Source organism: Marmota flaviventris, chromosome 10, assembly GCF_047511675.1.
Source record: "Marmota flaviventris isolate mMarFla1 chromosome 10, mMarFla1.hap1, whole genome shotgun sequence".
NCBI lineage: Eukaryota > Metazoa > Chordata > Mammalia > Rodentia > Sciuridae > Marmota > Marmota flaviventris.
Genome location: NC_092507.1, coordinates 76,354,903 through 76,380,824, shown reverse-complemented (window position 1 = coordinate 76,380,824; position 25,922 = coordinate 76,354,903). Strand labels below are relative to the sequence as shown.

General features: G+C 38.6%; 1 protein-coding gene and 1 long non-coding RNA gene across 3 annotated transcripts in view; one reads left to right on the top strand and one right to left on the bottom strand.

The window, feature by feature from the left end:
• The window catches only part of Znf326 (zinc finger protein 326), a 38,435-nt gene extending 35,440 nt beyond the window's left edge, over nucleotides 1-2,995 (bottom strand). The window contains exons 1-2 of one of the 2 annotated variants that reach the window (XM_027935221.2): nucleotides 2,856-2,995; nucleotides 940-984 (exon numbers count right to left, since the gene is read on the bottom strand). In XM_027935221.2, the coding sequence (XP_027791022.1) occupies nucleotides 940-984; nucleotides 2,856-2,871 (61 nt within the window). In that variant the 5' untranslated portion in view covers nucleotides 2,872-2,995. The remainder of the gene's footprint in view (nucleotides 1-939; nucleotides 985-2,855) is intronic. The other variant, XM_027935222.2, reaches the window with a different exon arrangement.
• A 129-nt stretch (nucleotides 2,996-3,124) lies between these two features.
• LOC114092642 (uncharacterized) lies at nucleotides 3,125-21,950 on the top strand. The gene is made up of 4 exons (XR_003582768.2): nucleotides 3,125-3,481; nucleotides 3,728-3,845; nucleotides 10,892-11,030; nucleotides 21,655-21,950. It is a non-coding gene; the product is annotated as an uncharacterized lncRNA (long non-coding RNA).
• Nucleotides 21,951-25,922: the final 3,972 nt, after the last annotated feature.

Below are 25,922 nucleotides of genomic sequence, written 5' to 3'. Positions count from 1 at the left end.
GCTAGCACCTAACATCATGCTTATGTCAATGAACAATCAGTCTTTTCATGTACTTCTCCAGGCAGCTCTTATATACCAACACATTTGAACACACTGAGAAAAAAATGGCCTCAAAAACAAGATGCAGCTGCACACACCGGTAATCCCAGCAGATGGGGAGGCTGAGACAGGAGGGAGGCTGAAACAGGAGGATCCTGAGTTCAAAGCCAGCCTCAGCAATTTAGCCAGGCGCTAAACAACTCAGTGAGACCCTGTCTCCGAATAAAATACAAAAAATGGCTGGGGATGTAGCACAGTAGTTGAGCACCCCTCAGTTCAATCCCTGGTACCCTCCCCCAGCCACCAAAAACAAGATGCATTACTGTAAAGATATACAGAACCACACCATTAATCCACTAAATCTACATTACTAAACATCAAAAAAAGACCTCCACAAGGATGGTGGAATGTGATGGACATCATTATCCAAAGTACATGTATGAAGACACAAATTGGGGTGTCAAAATACTTTATATATACAGAAATATGAAAAATTGTGATATATGTAATATATTGTAATTTAATGTGTAATGCATATATATATGTGTAATATAATGAATTGTAATGCATTCCACTGTCATTCATTCACTTATTTATTTATTTTTAAACCAATTTTAAAAAAAGACCTCCACTATACTGAGAATGTAGTGTCTTTGAAATAAGTTAAAATAATCATAATATAAATAAAAAGACAAAAATTCAAACCAATTTGAGTAACCTTTTCTGATCCTAAATGATAGTATAACAACACTGAAACCTAATAAATCACAAGCCAAAACAATGTTTGAAATAAGGTGGGACTGGCTTTTTCCATTGCCTCTTTACTTTTATGGATATGAAAGAAAAAAACGAAATGCATTCCCTCAACAATTTTAATAGCAAATGAAAGAGAATACTTACCATTAAAGCCCTGATAAGTATTCCTGCAAGCAGAGTGTGTGTAATCTATGAAGACATATTTAACAAAAAGGAATTAGTGCAATATTTACAAAAACCCAAATTTATAAATCCATCTATTAACACGATTTTTAAATGCCATTGACTCAATTATCTGAACAGCTGGGGCACAAATAATTACCAATATCCATTTGGGAAAACATGTATTCATGTTCTTCACTACCTAGCCAATGACAGGTTCATCATCCAAGTTATGCCAATGTAAAAATTAGTTTGTAACACCTGATAACAGTCAAAAGAGGGGATTTAGTATTGATTTATATTAAGTAACAAAAGGGCAGACATATTATGTATCAAAAATGTAAAAATCAGATACATCTGAGAATTGATTCTATGTTAACAAATTGTTTTCAAAGTTAATATTTCTTTTATCACTTAATTTGCTCTCTAAAGATTTCAAGATTTTATCAGAGAAATGCATATTTGAGTTTGTGCTACATCTACCCAAGATGTACCATCACAAAAAACCATATTGCCAATTTCTTTGTCAAAAACTAATTTCACAAAGTTAAATTCTTTACTTAAGTTTACAAGTGATGAAAAGAATAGAATTCAATTCAAGGGTCATTTGGATACAAAAGAACACTACAACAGTACACAGGATTATATTCAGATAAACCCTTTAACTCAAATTCCATCTTGTAAATACAGCAAGGTGGCTGAGGATGAGCAGTGATGGGCAATTACAAACACTTTATAACTGTAGGCATATGGTGAAAAGAAATAAACAATAACAAAAGAGTTATTCTATCACTTTTCCCATACTTAGATTTGGCAGTTTTAACTATCTGTCGTATGAAAACAAAAGATCAAAAGTTCATTCAATGTTAAAGATCAGTTTTTGGTGGGATTGAATGCATACAATTCCTAGTGATTTGGTTTTATTTATAAGTGCCGGGTTACTCAGGATTAATTCCGTGTAATAATATAAACTCTTTCCCATGTCTCCTTAATGATGTCACTACATACCATTTTATCTTGATGCTAAGTCCTATAAAAGTTGGACAAGATTTGAGGACAACCACAATAATTCTACTATGTGACCCTGTGAACTGGCGTCAAAGATGACTGAAAGGTCTTGTAAAAATCCCGTTTATTTAATCAGTAAATCCAACACAGGCTGCTGTGTACTGATGTGAAGGGCGTCTTATGCTTCCTGTGCCAGAATTCTGATTGACTTAACACAAGCTTTAAAAAAAAAAAAAAAAGTGCTTTGGTTCACAAATTTACTGCCTATTAGGTATTTACGTCTAGGTAGTTTAGGGTGATGAAATATCCCAGTTTGCTAACCAGGAAATAGACTGCTTCTCGTTCGGTATAAATATCTACCTAAATATGACGCCCTTCAAACTCATCTTGAACTAAGTCAACCAGGAACAACACCGCGTACAAGCTTCTGGAAACTGCATTTAGCAAGAAGTCACCCAGGTTGAGGATTAACTAAACGGGCGATCTCGGTCACCGCCCCTTGGGGCCAAAGCGAGCCACGCTGGGGCGGCCCGCTGGCCCTGCTGCCCGAGGCCGGGAAGTTGGAGGAGTGGAGGCAATCTGCACGCCCAGGGGGGCAGGGCGATTCCGGGCCCCGAACCCCGAGGCCCTCGCGCTCTGTGCTCTTCCTTCTTGGCACGAGATCGGCACGGACCGTTCAGATCCCCGCTAGCAGTGGACACCCGGCGGACCGAATAGCGGCGCGCGGGTAGACAAGGAGGCCAAGTCCCGGCGCTGGGCCCGCGGAGGGCGGGTGGCCTCCGGGCCGGCAGAACAAAGCCCACACGGCCATCTTGAGACGGTAAACAGACCCCCAGCACAGGCCACCCCGCTCCCGCATGCCGCGACCACCAGCCCGAGGCGGTGCTTACCGTCCTCGAAGTCCATGGCGGAGGCGCCGGGCTGACGACCACGGCGGGAATAGTTGAGCTGCAGCCCGCAGCAAGAGCTCGCGACCTACCGTCCCACTAGACCAGTTCACGCGACCAAAAGCGGCGCTACCGGACGGGGAAGCCGCAGGCCACAGCGAGGCTGGGGGCGGGGCGGGCCGGCGCTGCCTGCCGCAGCAGCGCGGTCTGCGATTGGTTGGCGCGGGGTGATGGGCGGGCCTCTGCGTGGGGCGTGAAGCAGGGTCGCTGTCATGCTCTAAACACCCTGAGCTACCGAGCGTGACGGAAGGTGAAAAACGAGCGCCAAAGACTGGAGGGGATTGCTGGAAAGTGAGCTGAGTGTTCTGGAAGGGCTGGCTGTGGCCCGCCATGTTTGAACCTGGCAAAAGCGAAAGGATCTGGTGGGAACATCTTCCTCCTGCCCGAACTAATAAAACCACGTGCCAACCTTCTGCTTTTTATTGGCTAGTGATGACCGATCAGAAAAATTTTTAAGTACTTCTCAAGTTTCTGCCTTGGAGACACAGAAGTCTGGAACGTGCGCAGAAGAACAGATTACTGAACAGAAAACAATTATGGAAATGGTCCAAATGATTCTGAATTTTAAGGTGCAATTAAAAGAACTGTAAAAGTTCTCAGGGTTAGATTTGTGGCACGAGTAATTCAGAACTTGAATGGCCCTCACAAACCCACACACACATATATTAGTATTGTATTATTGCCACTTTGGAAACAGTGTTAGGGACATAAGCAAAGTTACCCATGGGGCAATATGGGGGGGGGGGGCAGCTGTTTTGGTGATTCTGACCCTGGAATGTCTTGAACCTCACGTTAGAAACTTTTTTTCCCCACAGAGCAAATGGTGGCAACAATGAATTCATCACCACATAGGAAACCACCAATGAGACTTTGCTTTAGTCAAAGCGGGCAGCCTCCTTTGAACTGGAAGTGAATTGGAAGGAAAATTCGCAGGTATGTATTATTACTGTAGCTCCATATCTGAACAAAGCATTGTTTCCTTCTCATCATTTTCCTTCTCCACCTTGATTGACTCATCCTGTTCTCCACCCATTATTTGTTTTCTTCTTTTTACCCCTCCTGTACATGTTTTCTATTCACCTGAGCTGAGCATGTTTAAAACTGAACTCATAATTTCCCTCCTCAAACCTGCTCATCCTCCTTTATTCTTTCATCTACTAGTGGCATCATGAGCAACCACCCACTAATACCTGCCAGAAGGCTGCGAGTCATCCAGTTAACACTCAGTCTTCTCCCAGCCTCCCACCTGCAATCCATACTGAAGTCTTTCATCTATTCATTACCTCCTAAAGTTTTTTAAAGCTGTCCCCTCCTCTTCATCCCCACTACCATTACTTGAGTTAAAACTCTCATTATCTCTGTATGCATCTATTGCCTTAGCTTCCTAATTAATTTCTCTGTCCTTCAGCCTCTCCTGTTTTCAGCCTCCTCAGCCTGCAGTGATCTAAAAGCAAACCTGAACATGTCATTACACATCTCTAGCATGGCTTAAGTCTAGTCAAAGCTCCTTAACCTAGAACATGTGCAGCAAGATCTGGCCACAGCCTGACCTCCACTATCTCCCTTTATTTTCCCCCTTCTCTCTCCCACACTATTCCTTTTAATTAGCAGTTTTAGACTACTGGCTTCCAAAACATCCCTGTGCTTTTTTATGCTACTGAACTTTTGCTCACATTGTTGTCTCTCCTTGGAACATCACCTGGTTAAATCAAGGCATCCTCAAAACACAGCTCAGGATTTACCTTTTCTAGGAAACATTTCCAGACATCATCCCTGCCCTCTTGGTCAGCACCTTTCAAGTATTACTATGCAAGTTATTCACCTACGGACTTGTTAAAACAGATTCACATTCAGTCAGTCTGAGATGAGGTCAGAGAGTATGCATTCCCAACAAACCTATAAGGGTGGCTGCTGCTGGTGGCTTTGCTCTCTGTTACAGCATTGTCTCCCATGCATCAAGTACTCTGGTGTTACAACTTTCCACAATCAAAGCTCTTTATTTATAGAATAGTCTTCTGGGGCTGGAGATATAGCTCAGTGGTAAAACACTGGATGAACACATATGAGACCCTCAGTTCAATCCCCAGTACCCCCCTAAAAGTCTTCTTGTATCCTTAGTACCAAACACATGTTTGCCAAGTAAAATTGAGCTCTCCACTCCCTGTTTTTAAATCTTTTTCTTGTTTTCATTTTTACCCACAGCTTCCTCTGGTAAAGGAATGGTCTTATAACCTAAAATCTTCAGATCTTACCATGACTAGAAGGAAATAAACATTGGGTCACTATATTTTATGTAACACACACACACACACACACACACACACACACCCATCTCCCTTGAAAAAGAAAACTGCCAGACAAGGAATTCTTAACTCCAGAGGAAGCCTGGCCATAATCACATGGACAGCCAGGATACATATAGCTCTTTGCCCCTTTCTTCCTCTTTCCCAAATAGGAAATGTTCTTTCACAGATGGTCATACCCCAAAGATACCTTGCAGTTAATGCACAAGAGGCCATCAAGTTTTTCCTTGACTCACTTATTCAACAAATACTAATTGAGCACCACCTATATGCCAAGCATCATTTTCTCACTTCATTGTCATTGTTCACCCCTACCACCCCTACTGTGGAGAGTCTAAACGGGACTACCTGATTCCCACTTTGCTAGACTCACACACTTTTACCCTAAGATCTCAATCTTTTGTACAAAGTCATATGCCATTTTGTTTTTCATATAATTTACAACAGGTGGAAGCTGGAGGTGTGGCTCAGTTGTAGAGCACTTGACTAGCATGCACAAGGCCCTGGGATCAATTCCCAGCCCAAGACATAAACATACAAAATTACAATGAGTAACAGGTTCATAAATCCCAGAGCAACAAAGTCTAATGGGAAAAATAAAAGAGGGTTTTTGTTTTGTTTTGTTTTTTACTTTGCAGAGTAGCAAAAGATATGGGGGCTGAGATCAAAAACAAACTGCAGGGACAAGGAGGAAATAGAGGTCCCACGTAGGACCTGTTCCTGAGGGAGTTGTCAGAGAAGCTCCACCCCCGAACCTGAAGAGAACTCACTGAATGGACTCCTTGAGGACACAGAGAACTTTGTTCCTCAACTCTTAACCCTTCTGCCTATATAACTTTTGTTTCAACAACCAGCACCATCAGCTGTTCCCTGAACAAACTCTGTATTTTCACATTTCTGTGCCTTTGCTCAAATTATACCTTGCTGCTATTGCTGAGATAACTTGCTGCTTCCTTCTGTGTTTTAGGTTCACTATAAATGTGGCCTCTTTTTAAACCTCTCCCCAATCAGAGTCTCATTCACTTTATGTAAACTTATTAGCAGTTTCACAGTCGGATTCTTGTTATAGTGAGTGAGCTAGTTATATCTTTCTGTAGCTCCTTGCTTATCCTTTTTGAATGTGAAAACCCTTCTTTGTGCCCTTTAGGTGGCCTATACGTAGCACACTGACACTACATATGTTGAGGGAGAGGAGCATTCACTAAATCACTACTGAGAAAAAGACTTGACTGAAATTGGTTGCCCAGAGATTCATCTGCACAAAACTACATTGGAGCTGGGGATATAGCTTAGTTGGTAGAGTGCCTGTGTCACATGTACATAGGTCCTGGATTCAATCCCCAGCACCACCAAAAAGCAAAAGAAAGGAAAAAGGAAACTACTACATTATACAATTATTTTGGAGAGTAACAGTAGAGTTGAGACCAGTTTTCACAATGCTTTCCTATTTTGCCTCCAAGTAATTATTATTCCCATGTTCTTTATGGAATCCAGAAACAGTTAAGGAATAAACTCAAGACTTAAGAATTACTGTCTTACAGCAAAGCAGTCAAACTTAAAAGTAATTCCCACTGAAGACTCGAAGGACTTATCAAAGGAGAGTTGGTTACAGGGCCATACAATGGAAAACTGAAATCAACTAGTATGATGGTGTGCGGTGGAATGTGTTTTATACATATGACAAGGTGTTTCTCCCAGGTTTTAATATAGAACTTCAAAAAGGTGTGGGAGTCTCTGCCAGTTGAAAGGAATAGCAATAAAAATAATTAACCATTATTAAGCCCTATAATATAAATATGCTTTTAAAGGCACTTTACATATATTAACTCATTTTAGCCACCTGAAAAACCCTATGATGCAGTGGCTAATAACATCCCCAACTTACCAGTGAGGAAACTGAGACCAAGACAGGTAAAGCTACTTGCCCAACGTCACACAGCTGATAAAGGGTAGAGCAGAGATTCCAGCCCAGCCAGGCTGGTTCCAGAATCCAAACTTGTATATCTATCATTTTGAAGTATTTACTATGCTTTACTGAGCAGCTAATTGTGTTCCAGAAATTTTGATGAACACCCTGTTATGTGCCTTATTTCTGATCTTTACAATGAAGTAGGTTGTACCCTTTTTCAAAGGAGGAAAACTGAAGAGAAGTCAAATAATCTACCCAACAGTACACAACAAGCAATTACACGCTCCGTATTCATGATAAATATTATACAGTCAGGCATAGGTCTATTGGTATGTGAAGCCAACCTTGTAGACCCAATATCATCATCAGAGTCCTAGGTTTAAAAAAGAAATGACCGATGGTTTCACATCATTCTGCATAATGTGGTCAAAGAGAACTACTTAGGAAAAGAAGTGATCATGAATGCTTTGCCCTATGCTCCAGGCCTTCCTCAAATTAGAAAAACCAAACAGCTTTGTATGAATTTCCTTCCCAAGAAAGCAGGGTGAAGTTCCAAATGCACAGGTGCTTTCAAAATGTAACAGTTACTTTCCTGTCTCATCTACATATTATATAAAGTACGCTCTTTTTGGAAAATGAAGTTAATTTTCTTTTAGGGATTCAGTTAAAACTATGATTTACTGCCATTCGTTTTATACTACTAATGTGTTTTAGTCTGCCACAAATTTTAATTGTCCAAGTAAATTGAAAGCAAGCTGGCTGTGACATCTGTCGACTGCACTGGGGTCTACAAGAAATCAAGTTCTTCCGTTTGGATGTCCCAGGCTTGTTGAACAGGTCAACGCACTTGGCCCTGTTTTTCCCAGCAAATAATGATCCCCATGAAAGCAAAGATTTCATCTTCGTATCGCCAGACGCCTAGAAGCATATCTGGCACATGGTAGGTTGTTGATGTGTGTTGAATAAATAAAAAATAAAAAGACCTACAGCCAGATCCTGTATTTATATAGTTCCATTATACATTAAGGCAATATCTAGAAATAATAATACAGACATATAACATTTAAACACAAAGGTATGCAATTTAAACCACTTGTAGAGTCCTTCCCGATGATATAGTTTACAACAGAAAAGGGCACAGTCCTAGAATAGCCAATAGAGGGCACCATACACCAAATGTAGACAACAGAATTTGGGCACAAGTTCTAGATTCTGGTGATCTGAAGGTTCTCAAATAAACACCATGGTAGAGAATACTCATGTGGGCCTATGTTCTGCAGGTACCTGTATTTCTATTAAAGTGTAATCATAAATATAAATATTCCCATTTGCCTTCATTAGCTTTCATTTTTAGAGATGACTTTGAAAGCATGAAACAATGCAAAATGCTTATTTATTAGAATGATAAATTTTGAAAAGGAAAATACAGAATTGCATATGGAATTGGATCATTGCTATGTTAAAAATTTTTTAAAAGATAAAGTATAGAAATAAAATAGAAAAAAAATCCAAAACATGAATAGTGATTCTATTTGTAATGACCTTTTCTATACACAGGCATGTTTTATTCTTCTACATTCTCCAAATTTCTTGAGCACTTTGATAATAGAAAATATGTATTTGACATAAAATAAGATGCTGTATTTATTAATGACTAGTATCTATTAAAAGTTGTCTTTAGTCAAATACTGTACTTACTATTGTGGAGACATAGTTAAGATGGGGGATGGGGTGTTCCAGTGGCCATTTGAGTCACTGTGGAATCCAGGGCATTTTTTAGTAAGCACCAATACTCAAGCATCACTTCAAGGATTCTGAACACTTCAAGGATTCTGAACACAGTCATCAGTGTTTAACTATTTTCAAGACATTCTAAGAGGTGCTATTTGAAATAAATTATTTTGTGTTTTAGTAACTTGTACTTGAGAAAATGTCAAGTCTGTTAAAAGATTGAATAACCACACATTCCCTGATTGATCTGTTGAGAAATGGGAAAACAACTGCACCCTGAGTCAGGGCTGGTACAGACACGTGTACATCCTGCAGCTCTAAAAGCTGGCTTGATTCCCTGTAACTACCCTGCAGCCCTTGGGAGATAATTAGCTAATGACAGTAAAGGGCTTTTAAACTTGAAACATGTTGTATAAATGCTAAACACAGGAAATACACAAAGGATTTCCCCTGATTGCCAATACTTCTCAACCAGAGACAATTTGATGAATCTTTTGGTCAATTTCTCTTCTGCACCTAAAATCTTTCTAATCTGTCATCTAAGGGAAACAAAAGGAGTTATTTTTCAAATGACTTTCCTTCAAATCAAAGACCTAAGAAGATTACATCTTTCACTCTCATAGAAGTGAGATGACTGCCTTAACAAAACACCACATTATAAAGTGGTTTGTGTGGATGTAGTTTAGGCAGTGGGCTGGTTTGCTTGTATAACTGAAGAAACACCCTAGACATCATCTTTTGGGGCTGTTTGTTGTTGTTTTGTGTTTTTGTTTGCTTGTTTTTTAAGATAAGGGATTCACTATGTTCCCCAGGATGAGCTCAAGTAATCCTGTCTCAGCCTCTTGAGTAGCAGGGACTTGAGTCACACACTACTATGCCTAGTTCATCTTTTGTTTAAAAGCAAATAATTGTGTGCATTCGGTAGAAAATCACATAGAATGAAAGAGCTCCAGTGAAAAGTAGCTGGTTTTCCCCCACCTGGTCCAGTTTTTAGCTTATCTGCAAGGAAACCTCTTTTTTATCTGGTGTGAGATCAATAATATTTACTTCCGGGCTAGGGATGTGGCTCAAGCGGTAGCGCGCTTGCCTGGCATGCGTGCGGCCAGAGTTGGATCCTCAGCACCACATACAAACAAAGATGTTGTGTCCACCGAAAACTAAAAAATAAATATTAAAAAATTCTATCTATCTTAAAATAATAATAATAATAATAGTATTTACTTCCACCGTACTCTATATCTCTTCTTCTTGGTTTACCAATGTAGTTGGCATTAGTAGATTCCACAGTATGAAAATGGACATGCATCACATCCTACCTTCCTCCTCTCTGCTTTCAATGCAACAATAGTATTTTATTTCCCCATAGGAACTAAACTTTTATATATATATATATATATATATATATATAGTATTTTATTTCCCCATAGGAAATATGACATATAAAATATATAATATGTATACATAATATATATCATATGTACATATAATATGTGCATACATTATGTGTTATATATTATACAATTGTCTATATATCATATATTATATAATTATATATAATATGTATATATCTCTATTATATGTACATATAATATATGTTTATATATATTTATTTATATTTTGGGGGGGGTGTACAGGGGATTGAACTCAGGGGCACTCGATCACTGAGCCACATCCCCAGCCCTATTTTGGGCTGAGTTGTTTAGCACCTCACTAAATTGCTGAGCCTGGCTTTGAACTCATGATCCTCCTGCCTCAGCTCCCCTATGCCAGACGTTGGGATTACAGGCATGTGCCACCGCACTTAGCCTAAACTTTTATATTTTTAAATAAATATTCAAATTTCTACTTCTTTTAATATAGTATTTGTGGATTTCTGTTTTATAGAATAAAAGTAGTGGTTCCTCTTCCCATTCCTCCACTCTTCCTCTGCTTTTCATTTTTTTCCAGCTACACTTTGCCACTAACAAAATTGTTAACATTTGCATTGTATGCTGTAGCCATTAAAACAAAAAAATCATTCTCTGCTTTATCTTTAGGTTGACTTTAGAAGTTAAAAACCTATCTATTTCCTTCCAAGAGTAAACTATGCCAAGGGAGGAGAAGGAAGTGATTTTATATCAGAGATGCCTGGCAAACACAAGGTGATCAAGGTCAACGTCAACAATGATAAGTCAGGTATAGTATATACTCTTGGTCGAATGTAACGAAAATGGCACTTTACCTTTGTGGTCTTCACTAGAGAACCAATAACCACATCTCAATTGTAAGAAAAAATGTCAGATAAACCTCAAGAAAGAGATATTTTTATTCCTGGTCATAGTTTGCTCCATGTACAGTTTGTGACTTAATTGCTCAAACTTTTTTCCTCAAGTTTCTAATTGTCATTTTATTTTGTGTACTCCAGCTTGTAGTATTTTCTGCTCACTTTTTTTTTTTTAATCAGGGATTGAACCCAGGGTTGCTTAACCACGGAACCACATCCCCAGCTCTTTTTTGTATTTTATTGGAGACAAGGTCTCACCGAGTTGCTTGGGGTCTCACTAAGTTGCTGAGGCTGGACTTGAACTTGCATTTCTTCTGCCTCAGCCTCCCAAATCAATGGGATTACAGGCGTGCACCACACCCAGCTGGCTGCCCATTCTATTTTAATAGGAAAAAGAACACAGGAAATTTATTACATGCCTAAGACACAGGAGTATTAGATTCCTTCCTGTCCATTTTAACCATTCACTTTCCACTTTCACTTTCTTTTAGAAATTGGTTGAAATTACCAGCCTGCTGGTTTCTATTTCTATATCTCCCCAATACATACTATTTTTTTAAAAAAAAATTTATTTTTGTTGTTGATAAACTTCTATTTTATTTATTTATATGTCGTGCTGAGAATCGAACCCAGTGCCTCACACATGCCAGGCAAGTGTGCTACCATTGAGCCACAACCCCAGCCCCATACTGATTTTTTTTTTTTCTGTACATGTCTACTTGTATTTCAGTGGAGCCTCAGTAGAAGATAACTGCCTTTAGGTTTCCTCTTCTCTCTTGACAGGGAAACTTACTTCACCTTTCCTATGGTTTTATCATCATTCCTTACAGTGGGTATATTAGTAGCTTTAAAAATGGAAAAGTAAAGCCAGGCACACAACCTGTAGTCCCAGCTACTTACTCAGGTGGGAAGACCACCTGAGCCCAGGTGTTAAAGGCCAATCTGGACAACATAGCAAAACCCTGTGGGGTGGGGGGTAGGGAGGGAGCATCTGCCTTATGGTTTTGAACTTACATTGGCTCCTTTAGGAGAAGGAAACAATTCTTTTGATCTATCAGTGGCTTCCTGCTACCAAATATTTCTAAAAGTAGATTGCTCAGATTGATACAATTCTCTTCCTTGTTTTAAAAGAACTGCATGATTATAGGAAAATGATTAAATTTAACAGAAACTTCCCTTGATCATTTTTAACAGATCCCTGCCTAAAGCACATGTTGTGCTTTCAGCATTGTCTTGAATGAGGCAGGCAGAACTAAAAGAATCACAGAGGGGAGGTGAAGTTGTCAAGTCTTGAAATGTATTTGGGGATCATTTGCCTTTATTCCCAACTTTTCAGCTGAGGACAAGAAGACCTGGTAAACTGAAGGTACTTGTCCAAGATTACTCAGCAAATAAGTGAAAGCATTAGTGTAAGAAAACAAGTCATTTTATTGTGTATATTTCAGCCTGTGGCATTTTCTGCCCATTACACTTTATTTTAACAGGAAAAAGAACACAAAATTTATTACATGCCTAAGGCATGGGAGTATGTGGCTCCTTCCTACTCATTGTAACCATTCATTCTCCTCTTTCACTCTTTCAGAAATTTTTGGAACTCTCAGGTCTGTTGGTTTCTACCCCTCACCAACACACACAGGTTACTCCCAATAGCCTTCTGACACATACCCCACCCTAAGTCTTGAGAAGCTGTTTTCCTTTTGCTTCACTCCAATCACCTTCCTCCAACCACATCCTTTTCAGGAATTATGAAAAGAAAAACTAGAGAGGAGGGTAGGCTGGGAAGACGAGGACTGCCACTGGGATGGAGTCAGACCTGCTTTTTCCAGGATCTACCTGCTAAGGCTGGGATCAGTGAACAAAACTTGTAACTTTGGGAATTACCCTTTTCTCCTCTCTCCCCACCCTTACCCCAAGGCTGCCTGAGAGAGAGTTGATACAGATGGCAGCTTCTTTTGACAAACATGTGTCCTGGCCCTAGAAATGAGAGATCTCTTTTACAAAAGAAGTTAGTAGATGTTCCTGTTTACATAATACACTGTTCTCCCCAGAGCCTTCTTATGTCCTGTCATATTGGTATGAATTACCAGGGGAGAAAGGTCGTAATTTTATGATGTTTAGTCCACTAATGAAGCAAAAGAAATGTTTTCTCTATTGTTTAATTTGTTTATTGCTGTTTGCTTCAGGAAATCAGAAAGGAAAATGTTAAGAGTATACTTGACTATTCATGTAGTTTTAAAAATGCAAAGTAATGAGGAAGAAGTCCTCTTCCACGTCCTATAATGGCCATCTGTAACAGCTCTGACAAATGAACTCTCATGTGTATCTCTGCCTGGTCTCATCTTTCATTTCTTGCTTACCCGCCTCTCTTCCTCACTTTCCCTTCATAGGCAACCTTCAAAACCTTGGCACTAATGTATTATAACTGTAACTGTCTCTGAGTCCCATCTGAAAATGTAACCAGCTTTGTGAGGCACTGAGGGCTCACTTCTGCATGCCTCCATTGAGTATCTTTAGCTGTGACTCAGCAAAGTTTCTTGTTTATGAGGGACAGCCCTAATCTCCCTTAGCAATTTCTGTCCATCCTTTCAGATTCTTGTCTTGTAAGCTGTACCTTCTATAAGGTCAGGCACCAGTGATCAAAAGGAGGCAGGTTAAAAGCTGCTGAACAAGGCTTTATTGAGATTCGCTCTGGGAGAGACCCTTCAGTCCAACAGAGCAGGTACTAGGGAATCACACCCAGGCTCAGCTGGATTGGAATTTTATTGAGTTTGGAGCAGGAAGGGAGGGTTTGGGACAGGAAAGGGAGGTTTTTAGAGTCTCTTGTCCTCCTGGGGTTGGTCGGGGGATCTTGCTGAGATCCATGTCCTTCCAGGATTCATCAGGAGAACCCCACCAATTGACAGGTGGTTGAGACACCATCACTGCTTGTTTGTGGGCACCTGATTGGTTGTTCTTTCGTCCACGAGCCGGTTACATGGTGCTTTGTTCCCTTAGCCACTTCAAATCGACCTAATACCTTATCAGTTAGAAAGTTCAATACTAGGATCTTCTTTTTTTTTTTTTTTCTTAAGAATAATGGCAAATTTAAGCTTTAAAATTAAATTCCAAATTGTAAAAATTCTTCTTGAGGCTGAAATATTCAAAAATCTCAAAATGGGACTGGGGACATAGCTCCATGGTAGAATGTGTACTTGGCTTGCACAGACAAGGACCTTTGTTCCATCCCCAGCAAACACAAACACCCTGTACCGTCCAATGCACACACATAAAAACAACAGCAACGAAACAAATCTCAAAATAGTTTATACTCACAACAAATGAATGCCTAATAAGAATAATGAGATAGTCATAGAAAAGATATTTAAAGATAAAGAATAAGATTGGGGTTGTAGCTCAGTAGTAGAACTCTTGCCTAGTATGCACAAGTACCTGGGTTCTGTCCCCAACATTGAAAAGCGAGACAAAGAAAGAGAGAGAGATAATAGATGGTTAGTATAGATCTATTAATAGCATAGAAGCATTGGTATAACAAAAGTATTGATGGACAAGCTGGGAAATCAGAATATTGATTTGACTGTTAAATGATCTTTATGTACAACAATTTAGTTTACATTTCTAGATTAATTTTGTCATTGATATACAATATTTCTCAATGTACCAATGGAAACTCAAAAAACATGTGAGTAGTGGATGGACACTACAGCACATGAACACAAGTACATCCAGGGTTTGGATCCCATCTCTGCCAAAGTGAACTTTTACAAGTTTCATTCTGAGATAGTTTATCTATAAAGGGGGATAATAATGGTATGTTTCATAGGCCATTGTTGTGAGGATTAAATGAAATAATCCATTTAGCACAGTGCCTGACATATAGTTAGCACTCAGTGCTTTTATCATCATTCTGACTTTAGACAACCTCCTTTCCCTTCTTTAGGAGTCTCAACATCACAGTTACAAAGGGTCTTGCAGGTGTGTGTGCAATGTGCCTGCACATGAGAGTGTGATCTTTCTGAAAGAACTGTGCTTTCATTCTTTTTTTTTAAAAAAAATATTTTTTAGATGTTGATGGATCTTTATTTTATTCATTTATTTATATGTGGTGCTGAGAATTGAACCTAGTGCCTCACACATGCCAGGCAAGCACTGTACCACTGAGCCACAATCCCAGCCCTGTGTTTTCATTCTTGTAGATTACTCATTTTGGTAAATGATATTCTAATATGAATGGTCAGTAAAGTTCTAATATATTTCTTTTCCTCTACATTTCCCACTTAAGTCACATTTTAAAACAAAGGTTTAAGATGGCATTTAAATTTCAGAGTCATGAGGACACATAAATACAGCAAATTCTGTTATCTAAGGCAATTTTTTCAAGGTGTCTTTTTAAACTCTAACTCATAGTTGACAATTTTCAAGGTAACTGAAATTTTGTCTGCACTCATCAGTAAAACTATACTGACCACTGTTTACATACTCTCTCTCTTTCTCCCTCCCCATCTTTATCTCTGTTTTAAAAAATATTTAAAATAAAATAAAATGTTTAAAATAAAAAAAATTAATGGACTTTATTTAAATTAACTGCTTTTCCACATTGTTAAAAAAATAAAACACAAGTTTTGGAAGAAATATTTGGAATGCATATATCTGACAAAGACATGTATCTAAAATACAAAAGAATAAGGATACAACAACCTAATTTTTTTTTTACAGAGAGAGAGAGAATTTTTTAATATTTATTTTTTAGTTTTCGGCGGACACAACATATTTATTTGTATGTGGTGCTGAGGATCAAACCCAGGCCACATGTACGCCAGGTGAGCACACTACCGCTTGAGCCACATCCCCAGTCCCAACAACCTAATTTTTTAAATGGGCAACATATTTGAACAGATGCATAATAAAGCATATCAATGGTCAAATGCTTGTGATAGATGTTCAACATCCTTAGTCATGGAAATGCAAATTGAAGTCATAATGATATATTACTATGCATCCAATATAGAATAATTAAAATTAGATATATAGACTAGCTGGACCTCTAATACTGATAATAGGAAAATAAAATGGCATGACCTCTGAAAAAGTTTGAAAATTTTTTTGTGAAGTTTATATGTAAGAAAAATTAAAACTATGTCTATACAGAGACTTTTCCACAAATGTTCATAGTAAGTTTATTCATAGTAGCAAAAATTGGAAGCACTCCATATATCCATCAACAAGCAAATGAATAAATAATTGTAGTGCATCCACACAATGAAATTCTACTAAGTAATAAAAAGAAATGAACTACTGATAAAGGCAACAGCAAGCATAACAGCATGATTTTTTTGTTTGTTTGTTTGTTTGTGCTGGGGATTGAACCCAGGGCCTTGTGCATGCAAAGCAAGCACTTACCAACTGAGCCATATACCCAGCCCCAGCATAGATAAATCTTAAAAACATTATTCTAGGGCTGGAGATGTAGCTCAGTGGTATAGAGCTTGCTTAGCATGCACAAGGCCCTGGATTTGATCTCTAGCATCACAAAAACAGAAAAGAGAAGAATATTATGCTAAGTAAAAGAAGCCAGACTCAAAAAATGTACATTCTCCATATATAAAACTCTAGAATATATAAACTAGCCTATAGTAATAGAAAGCAGAGCAATGTTACCTGGTGCCAGGAATAGAGATGGATTTTGACTTCAAAGGGGCATGAGGGCACTTTTTGAGGTAATGGAAACTTCCCATAGCTCTATGTGGTAGTTGCATGGTGGATACATTTGTCAAAACTTATCAAATTGTATACTTCTAAAGATTTAAATTTATTGTACATAAGCTATGTATTCAATAATTTAAAAGAATATAATTTATCATTTAAAAAAATTAGAGCACTGTGAAGATGTCACTGGAGAATTGAATATAATAGCAAAGAATAGGAAGTAGCCTAATAATAATTAATGAATGCTTAGAGAAATTATTTATGATGAATCAATACTATAGAACAAAATGTAACCATTACAAAGTTTATTTGAAATGGAACTTTATGACAAAGTAAAAAGGTAACAGTATGAATAATATGATCTCATTTGTATAAACATATTTTGCATCATATTTTCCAGGGAATCTATACTAATCTATAAATTTGATAATTGGGAGCTTAACTATGAGGTGAGCCGTTTACAAAGGGATTTTTAACTTTTCCATTTTTCAATGTTGAATTTTTACAATAAGGTAGTTAGTTTTACACACATAATCAACAGAAACAAATGATACTTTCATTTGGGAAAATTAAAAGATAATTAGGGATAGCTTTGCACACTCCAGGCATCATTATGAACATCTATCATTTTGTCATCTCCAAGTGGAGAGATATTGATTAACAGGGATTCCTATTTGATTAAATACCAATAGACAGGGCTTCACTAGATGTTGCATAAGAAAATATTCTGCTCAATTCTTCCAGCAACCAGCTGAAAAAACATGAAATGGAATTGTGGAAGGGAAAAATATAATGACTAGACTTGGCAAGGTAGGGGACTTCCATGCCTAATCACTTTTCCTTATTTTTTCTAAAAAACAGTTAATATCTTTTAGTCTAAAAACTGAGAGCACCTGTCTCTACATCCTTTTCAATGATACTTCCTGAAGGCAAAACTGACAAAGACCAGGGCATTGAAACACAGTTTTCTCTCCAGTCTTTAGAATCTTCTTGAAGAAATAAGATTTTATGTGGCAGTGATGGGGGAGAGGGTTAGGGATTGAACTCGGGGCCTGTAGCAAGCGTCCTAGCACTAAGCATCACCTCCAGCAGAAATGAGAATTTTGAGAACTCCAAGTGTTCAGACAAAACACAAAGATGCCCCTTTGCATAAGAGATGGTGTCAAGACAATCCTGAGAAACTCAGCTCAGTACAGCATTATTCTCTGGAGGGACTTTCAAAATCCTGTCATCTTCATGTGTCTTCTCAACTCTGCAATTAAAGATTCTCTTACTGCCTTCTATAGTTTCCCAAGTCTAGACACTATAATTATCATGACAATTCTTCCAATGTCCTAATTAACAGAGAATGAAAAGCCCTAGAAGAAGAAAGTCAGGATCCCAGCAGTCACATCAGCCAATGCCAATGAGCAAATTAGCCAAATATAGAGGAGAATGATTCATCTGCTTCTCCACTTTCCTATCTCCCCTTGCTTAGCTTTTCTGTATCCTTCTCAAAGGAACATATCAAAAGTTCGCTTCTACTTTTTTCGCCTCCTTTTTAATCTTCCCATCCCACATGGCTCTGCATAGGCCCTTCCTGACCATCAGAATTCAGCAGATGGTCTGTACTGGACCAAGACATTCCAGTTTGCAGTATGTTTTTGAAAATTACTTTCTATGGATAAAACTACAAAGTTCTGCAGGACACTTTAATTAATTCATTTTTTTTCTATTTGGATGGCTTGTACAACCTTTTTTAAAATTTTTAATTTGTTATATATGACAGCAGAATGCATTACAATTCGTATTACACATATAGAGTACAACTTTTCATATCTCTGGTTGTACACTAATTAATTCATTTTTATATGACAAACTAAATGTGGGCAACCTGAGCCTATTCAGACAGGACCCTATTTTTGGCTTTGGGACAGGAGGCTTTAAAGTATTAGTTCAGCCAAGCTTCCCCCTCTCTGCCTTATTAAATAAGAGGACCTGGTAAACTCAACAACAAAGCTGCTATATAACCTTGTCAGTGCCTTCACCCTCACTGGCTACCTCTGTAGTGAGTCAGAAGATCCAGGGGTTGCCAGATGCAGTTTTGCTCAAGGTCAGGGCCACTTTTCATACAAAGGGCTTGATATTTACCGGCAGCTGCAGGATGTTTAGTTAGGAGCCAAAATTCCCCAGGAGTTTAATTCTGTGGGCTGAACTGCCCAGCCCTTCTGGGAACTTACACCCAATATCTTATTACTTCTGCCTATTCATTGTCACTTCTCTCTTTTCGGCTCTCATTTCCTTACTTCCTGTGTGCTTTTCTCTTTGTCTTTAAAAAATTTTGAAGATGTAGTGAAGGAGGTGGCACTCATGGAGGGGAGCAAAGGCTCTGAATAAATAGAAAAAGGTTCCTCAATTCTGTCACTTGTTTTACACACACAAACACACACACACACCAAGTACTCAGAGCCTTGTGAGAGCCTAGCGACCAGGACTCCTGGTTAGCCACCTAGCCACCTCTGGATGTCCCTTAATGCAGGATAACAGGAGATTCCAGCTCACCTCACTCCCCCACCCATTGTATCCTGTCCTTGTTCCCTTTCTAGATGAATGGATGCCCTTTCCGAGAAGCTGAACTGTTCAGAATGACTCAGGAGGTTATTCCTTTTGATAACAATATCATTAGTATAATATTAAACAGTTTACAGAGCACTTTTACCTCTGCACTTATCCTACTAAAGCCTCACCACAATCCTATGAGATAGCTTTAATTGTGATTTTTGTGTATAGATAAGGGAATTTGATTGTCAACTGGTCAAGGAAATCAGGCACGTGATGGTGCTGGGACTCAGCCTAAATGCACATCCCAGGGACTGTGTTATAAGATAATCACTTTTAGTACGAATTGCTATATCCATAACATCCAGGATCAGGGAAGTCATTTTGGTTGGGCTAGTATCTGTGCAAAAGCAATTGCTGAGTGGACCAGAGATAGATATCTGGCCCAAAGTGGTCTGTTCATCGTTTGGCTCATGCTTATGCCTATGTCTTGGGGCAGAGAGTTCTACTCAAAAGGCAATGCCAATGAGCAAAGTCCTTTACACTACCTCTCTCTGGCACTTGAACTGAAGAATTAGTAGTCCTATTGATTAAAAAACAAAAACAAAACTGGAGCAGGGGTGGGGGTAGGGGTTGGGGGTGAGGGAGTATTGGGGGGGAGTGGAACATTACAAAGAAAACAGAGAGATGACAAGAGGGAGAGTTTACTGGCCATGAGAGAAACAAAAGGAACAGCCAGTCCCTGGAACTGCCTCAACACTGATCAGCTTTCTGGCTGCCATTTGTACATCTATGATAATCTTTTCTCTCCTGGAAGCCTTCAGCCTCTCTCTTTTCCTGGAGACCAAGGAACCCTTTCTACTCTTTATCAAGCAGTGATTTTTTACTGACTTAACCCAAAGCATTAGCCCATGTCAGGTACCCACCAGGAATATATGTGAATGACTATGAGAAGTGGCTGTTCTGATTTTCCTCTCTGCCCACAGAGAGGTTCTGTCCAAGCCAATAAACCCAAGTCATTGCAATTTCTCTGATTCAACTGGTTAGGCAGGGGACATGCAGGACAAGCTACTGAGTCCAGGTGTCTACTAATCTGGCTCTTTGAGGATCGGTTTTACAAAGATCAAAAATTCTGGCACAGGGAATATACTCCGTAATAAGGTAAACATTTAGTTTTATTTTACAAACACTAAGATTGTGTTCCAAGGGGAACGATTCTTACAAATAAAAGGGCTTTTTCAGTAAGAGAATGCTTTTGAAATTCTGCTGCTGAGTCAAATCTGTTTTATAAACCCCTCTCGAGGCCATCTGTTGGGAAGGAGGGAGTCACACAGGACAGGGGGACTTTCTATCTCAGGGAAGCTCTTCTTCAGGAGGCTCTGTTTTCCACTCACTTATATCTGACAAAGGAAGTACAATCTGACAACACCTGAAACCAGTTTGTGTACTTTTGCCATCCCCCTGCCCCCCGCCACTTTACATTTTCCTTTTCTATTTCCCTTTAGCTATAAGTTTTTAAATTAATCTGAGTCATTTTTTATTGTGTTCAGACTTGGGAGAGTAACTACTCTTCTGAATACATTTTACCTGTTTCAACAAGAAGCATGGACAGGAGAGCCCCCAGGTGTTTAAATCATGGCACTTCAAAAGTTAGCTGGTTCTGCAATCCTGAACATAAGCTCGAGTTTATAGCCATGCCTAGAACTTTCTAACCAAGAACATCCTGACATGAAACAGAATAGAGAAAGTATCTGTACTCCTTCAAAGCTAACATGCAATCATTCAATCTCCAGTTTTTTTGTTACCAGGGAGGTAGGGCAATGAATGAACCACACAGGAATATGTGTAGTTACAAATAAACAACAGGGGGAAGGGGGCAGGTGAAGGTGAGCCATTTAGTAACCCCTGGTGACATTTAAGTCAGGACACATATTTTGGTAAACAGTTTCTGTAGCAGAGGGCAATAAGGAAAAAGACTTTAGAAGCCATCCCCCAGTGTTTGCCATGGACAGAATTGTAAGGGAGAAGAGACACCTTAAAGTCACCCACTGAAGTGGGAAGCTCCTAGGATTATCCCCTAAGAGAAAAGTCACGTCCCATCATTACCCTAGGTACATGTATGACTGCACACATGGTATGACACTACGTCATGTATAACCAGAGAACATGTATAACCAGCACAACTTTTTGTTGTGCTGCAATTGTGTATAATGAATCAAAATGCATTCTGCTGTCTCATATACCTAATTAAAATAAATAAATAATTTTTTAATAAAAAGTCATGTCCTATTCCAGACAACTCAATGTTGAAATGGCTCTCTGTTTAGAGCCCAGTGACATGTTTATGGTCAGGCAAAGAAAAGATGCCTTCAGAGAGAGCCACATGGAGGAGGCACTGTCTGAACTGGAGATGGCCTGACTGGAGAAGACCTCTGCCTACTCACTGCTGCCTGCTTTTCCAGATCTCAGGATGCATGGTGATTCCTCTAGATGCTCTAACTTGACTCCTGATGCTAAATTATTTGCCGTTGCTAAATTCTCTCACCTAATCTTGAAGCTGGTTCTCATTACATAGCTCTATCGTTGGGAAATTGTTTGATGTCTTCTTTTCTCATTAGACATGGAAATTCTCTGAGAATAGATTCCATATCTGTCATGTTCACTGACATTTCTCAATCACTTAGCATAACAATTGGCATATAATGTACTCTCAGTAAATTTTTTTGAATGAAACTAAACTGATTTGGCTTTTCTACTAGTACATTGTGCTCCTTCAAAAGTTATTACATTTGCAATTATTTATCATAATTATATTATTTGTAATTATTTAACATCTGTTTTCCCACTAAACTCTTAGGTCTATGAAATCAAGAGCTAAGTCAGTTCGATACATTGACGTTTCTGCAGCATCTATCACAGTGCCTGGCATACAAATAATTGGCATAGATGTTTAAAAAAACATCGTTGAATGAGTGATTGCTTTAGTTAAGATATATAACCTCTATGACCTTCAGCTTCCTAATCTGTAATGATAATTATCCATAAGTAATAATGATGATTAAATTCCATGCATGGGTAGATGCTCAATTCATTCCATAAGTTACAATGGGCTCATAATTGTGAGCCCATAAACTTAAGTTTTGGGAATTGCCATAAGTATGAAAAAGCAGAACAAGGAATTCAGGAAAGTTATTTGGAATTTGGTCCCAGAAGCTCAAAGCTTAAATCTACAAAGGATCCATAACAAGGGTAAAGGAGTACATTAATTTTCTAGGGCTTCCATAACAAAGTACCACAGCCTGGTGGCTTACACAACAGAAATTCTTTTTCTCACTGTTGCAGAGGCTAGAAATCCTAGATCAAGTTGTCAGCAATGTTGGTTCTTTCGAGGTCTCAATCCTTGGCTCAGATGGCTTTTTCTTCTCTGTCTTCACACAATCTTCCTTCTGTGCATGTGGGTATTCTAATCTCTTCTTATAAGGACACTAGTTATATTGAATCAGGGCCCACCCCAATGACCTAGTTTAGTGTTCACGGTCATTTTAAAGATCCTACTCTCAATATTCTCACATTCTGGAGGTTAGGGGTTCAACATAAGGGAATGTAGCAAAAACAATAATTCAACCCATAACAGGGAGCACTGGAAAATGTGCTCCCCTTTCCTTCTAATTAAAAAAAAAATTCATAAAAAACATACAGAGAAGCGTCTCTGTGCTGTATAAGTACTAACAGCGAACACCCAAAAGGACATTCAACCCCCAAAAGCAGCAGCCAGTGATATGTATATGGAGAATGTCACACAAAAAATGAAATAAAATCCAGGAATCCAATCAGAAGCAGAAAATGTGAATACAAACTAATGTACAAGAAAAGAACTAAAAGATTGGTGGGTTTTCTATTTATTTATTTATTTATGTTTGGTAGTTGTGTATGGACAGCATGTCTTTGTTTATTTTTACGCAGCGTGAAGGATCAAACCCAGTGCCTCACACATGCCAGGCAAGCACTCTGCCTCTGAGCTACAGCCACTGCCCCATATTGGTGGGTTTTGATGCTTGATGAAACATGGAAATTCAGAGGAGTATCTTCATTTATACTTGGACTTGACCCATTAATGTTTCTTGTTGTTATATAGCTTCTGATTTGGCATAAGTTATGAATACAACCATATACAAATGATTTAATTTTATTTCATTTTCCAAACCAGATTGTATTTAGGTATCTATTAATAATTTGCATAAAGAATTTTTGTTAATTATATCACTATTTTTTGGTACCAGGGATTGAACACAGGGGAGCTTAACCACTGAGCCACATCCACAGCCCTTTTATAAGAATATATTGTTTTAGTTGTAGATGGACACAATACCTTTATTTATTTATGTGGTGCTGAGGATCAAACCTAGTGCCTCATACGTGCTAGGCAAAATGCTGTACCACTGAGCCACAGCCCCATCCCTCCCCAGCTCTTTTTATTTCTTATTTTGAGACAGGGTCTTGCCAAGTTACTTAGGGCCTTGCTAAGTTGCTGAAACTGGCTTTGAACTTGTGATCCTCTTGCCTCAGCCTCCTGACCTACCGGAATTAGATGTGTGCCAAAGCACCCAGTTAATTATGTCTTTTAATTTAATTTTATTGTATCATGTAATCTGTCTGACAAAAAAGAAATTTAACAGGGGTTCACTTGATGCTTGAACTATATCCCTTGTGGCTTTGAAGCTTACCTGTTTTTTTCTTTTTTCCAATCTTCTTTCCCCAACACTTCTCCTCCCTGATCTCTTCTTTTCCCTGATCTTCTTCCTGATCTCTCTTCCCTAATCTCATTTTTTCTGAATCACTTCTATAAAAGCCCCTGTTCCTGCAGATGGGCAGAATCACAGCCTTTGGAATAAGAGCCCTCTGTGTTTCTCCTTTGCTAGCAAAGCAATATGCCTTCTTTTTTCTTTTTCTCAAAACCGTGTCCTCGTGTCCTCATTATTGGATTGGCATCAGGGACAATGACAGAGCTTTCAGCAATAGGAAGATTAAAATTACTTCCCAGGGGGCTGGGGTTGTAGCTCAGTGGTAGAGCCCTTGCCTAAGTTGTGTGAGGTATTGGGTTTGATCTCCAGCACCACATAAAAATACTAAACAAACAAACAAAATATATATATATATATTTTTTTCCTCTTCCCCAAACTATACTTTTAATCAATGGCTTGTTAAGAATGCAGATTTCTGGAGCTCTGTAAAAGTCAGATTAAATAAGTTCCTTGGAAAAAAAAATTTTTTCATAGACAATCTTCTGGTAAGGGTTAATAAATTTTAAAATACAGACAGCCTTATAAGAATAAAATTGCCTTAGAGAGAGGAATGCTTTCCTACAAACCATAGGAAAACAGTGACCTAGGTGAGAGAGAAGATCAAGAAATCAAAAGTAATTACAACTCACAAAGTGCTACTATGAAGGACAAAGATGGGTAGGCCTAGGAAAAGTAATAAACAAAGTTTTTTAGACAATCCCTATGTGTTTTGCTAAGAATGGGTGACATTAATCTACTTCCTATATTTACTTCTCACATTAAGAAGATGAGGCAAATATATTATCATCCTCATTTGCAGTGAAGAAAGCTTAGACACAGAATGATTAGGTTGGAACAGAGAACAGAATCAAAGTCTGACTGAAGCCAGAACCTACACGTCTTCCTTCTACACTAGGGAAAAGTTTTCAATATGAGGATTTAGGGACCATGAGGATAGAAGTGTCAAAAGAGGATGAAAGAAGAGCAAACACAAACTTCTCATTTGGGAGGAAAAATTTAGTACATTCCTTTTGACATGTGTGCTGGAGGCTGTCAATGGTAAGGGAGGATACAGATGTCAAATGCCCACCCCAAAACACTTGCCCAGCTTCACAGATGCAAATCTTATCTATGCAGGAAGGGTTGGGGCTCAGCCCTGGGTGTTCCTCCTTTTGGAAAGCTTGTGCAAACAGAGCCTACTCTTAAAACTCAACATGAGTCAGGTCTTTCTCTAGAGCAATGGTTCTCCACCCCATCAGACTTAATTCCCTTTTCTTTTTATATATTTTTTAAATTCCCTTTTCTTACAACAACATATTTTGTAACACTCTCTTCACCATCGTAAAACTAAACACATGGATAACATAAACTATCTACATGATTTCAGGGAGCAAAACCCCACTTCATTTAGGATGACCACGAATGCTCATTCACCTGGGATTGAGAAGTTTTCTGGGCCACATGACTTTTAGTACAAAGCCTTAACTACAATATAAAGGAGAAATAAAAGAAAAATTAAAATAAATTAACAAGTATTGGAAGTCTTTGCTTGTGCTGGGCTCTATTACAAGACAAAGTAAAATATCGGTTGCTTATATCTATTTACAATGAGTGAGTTAGACTATAAAACCTAAGTAAGAAATACAAAAATATGAAGAACAAGAGTGTACAAAACACTAGAATAAAATCTAGTATTTAAAGAAGTAATAACAGACTAAATTTATTCATATAAGAGAAGGGAAAGTGTCCATTTCATTTAACTAGTGCTGGAATAACATGCAA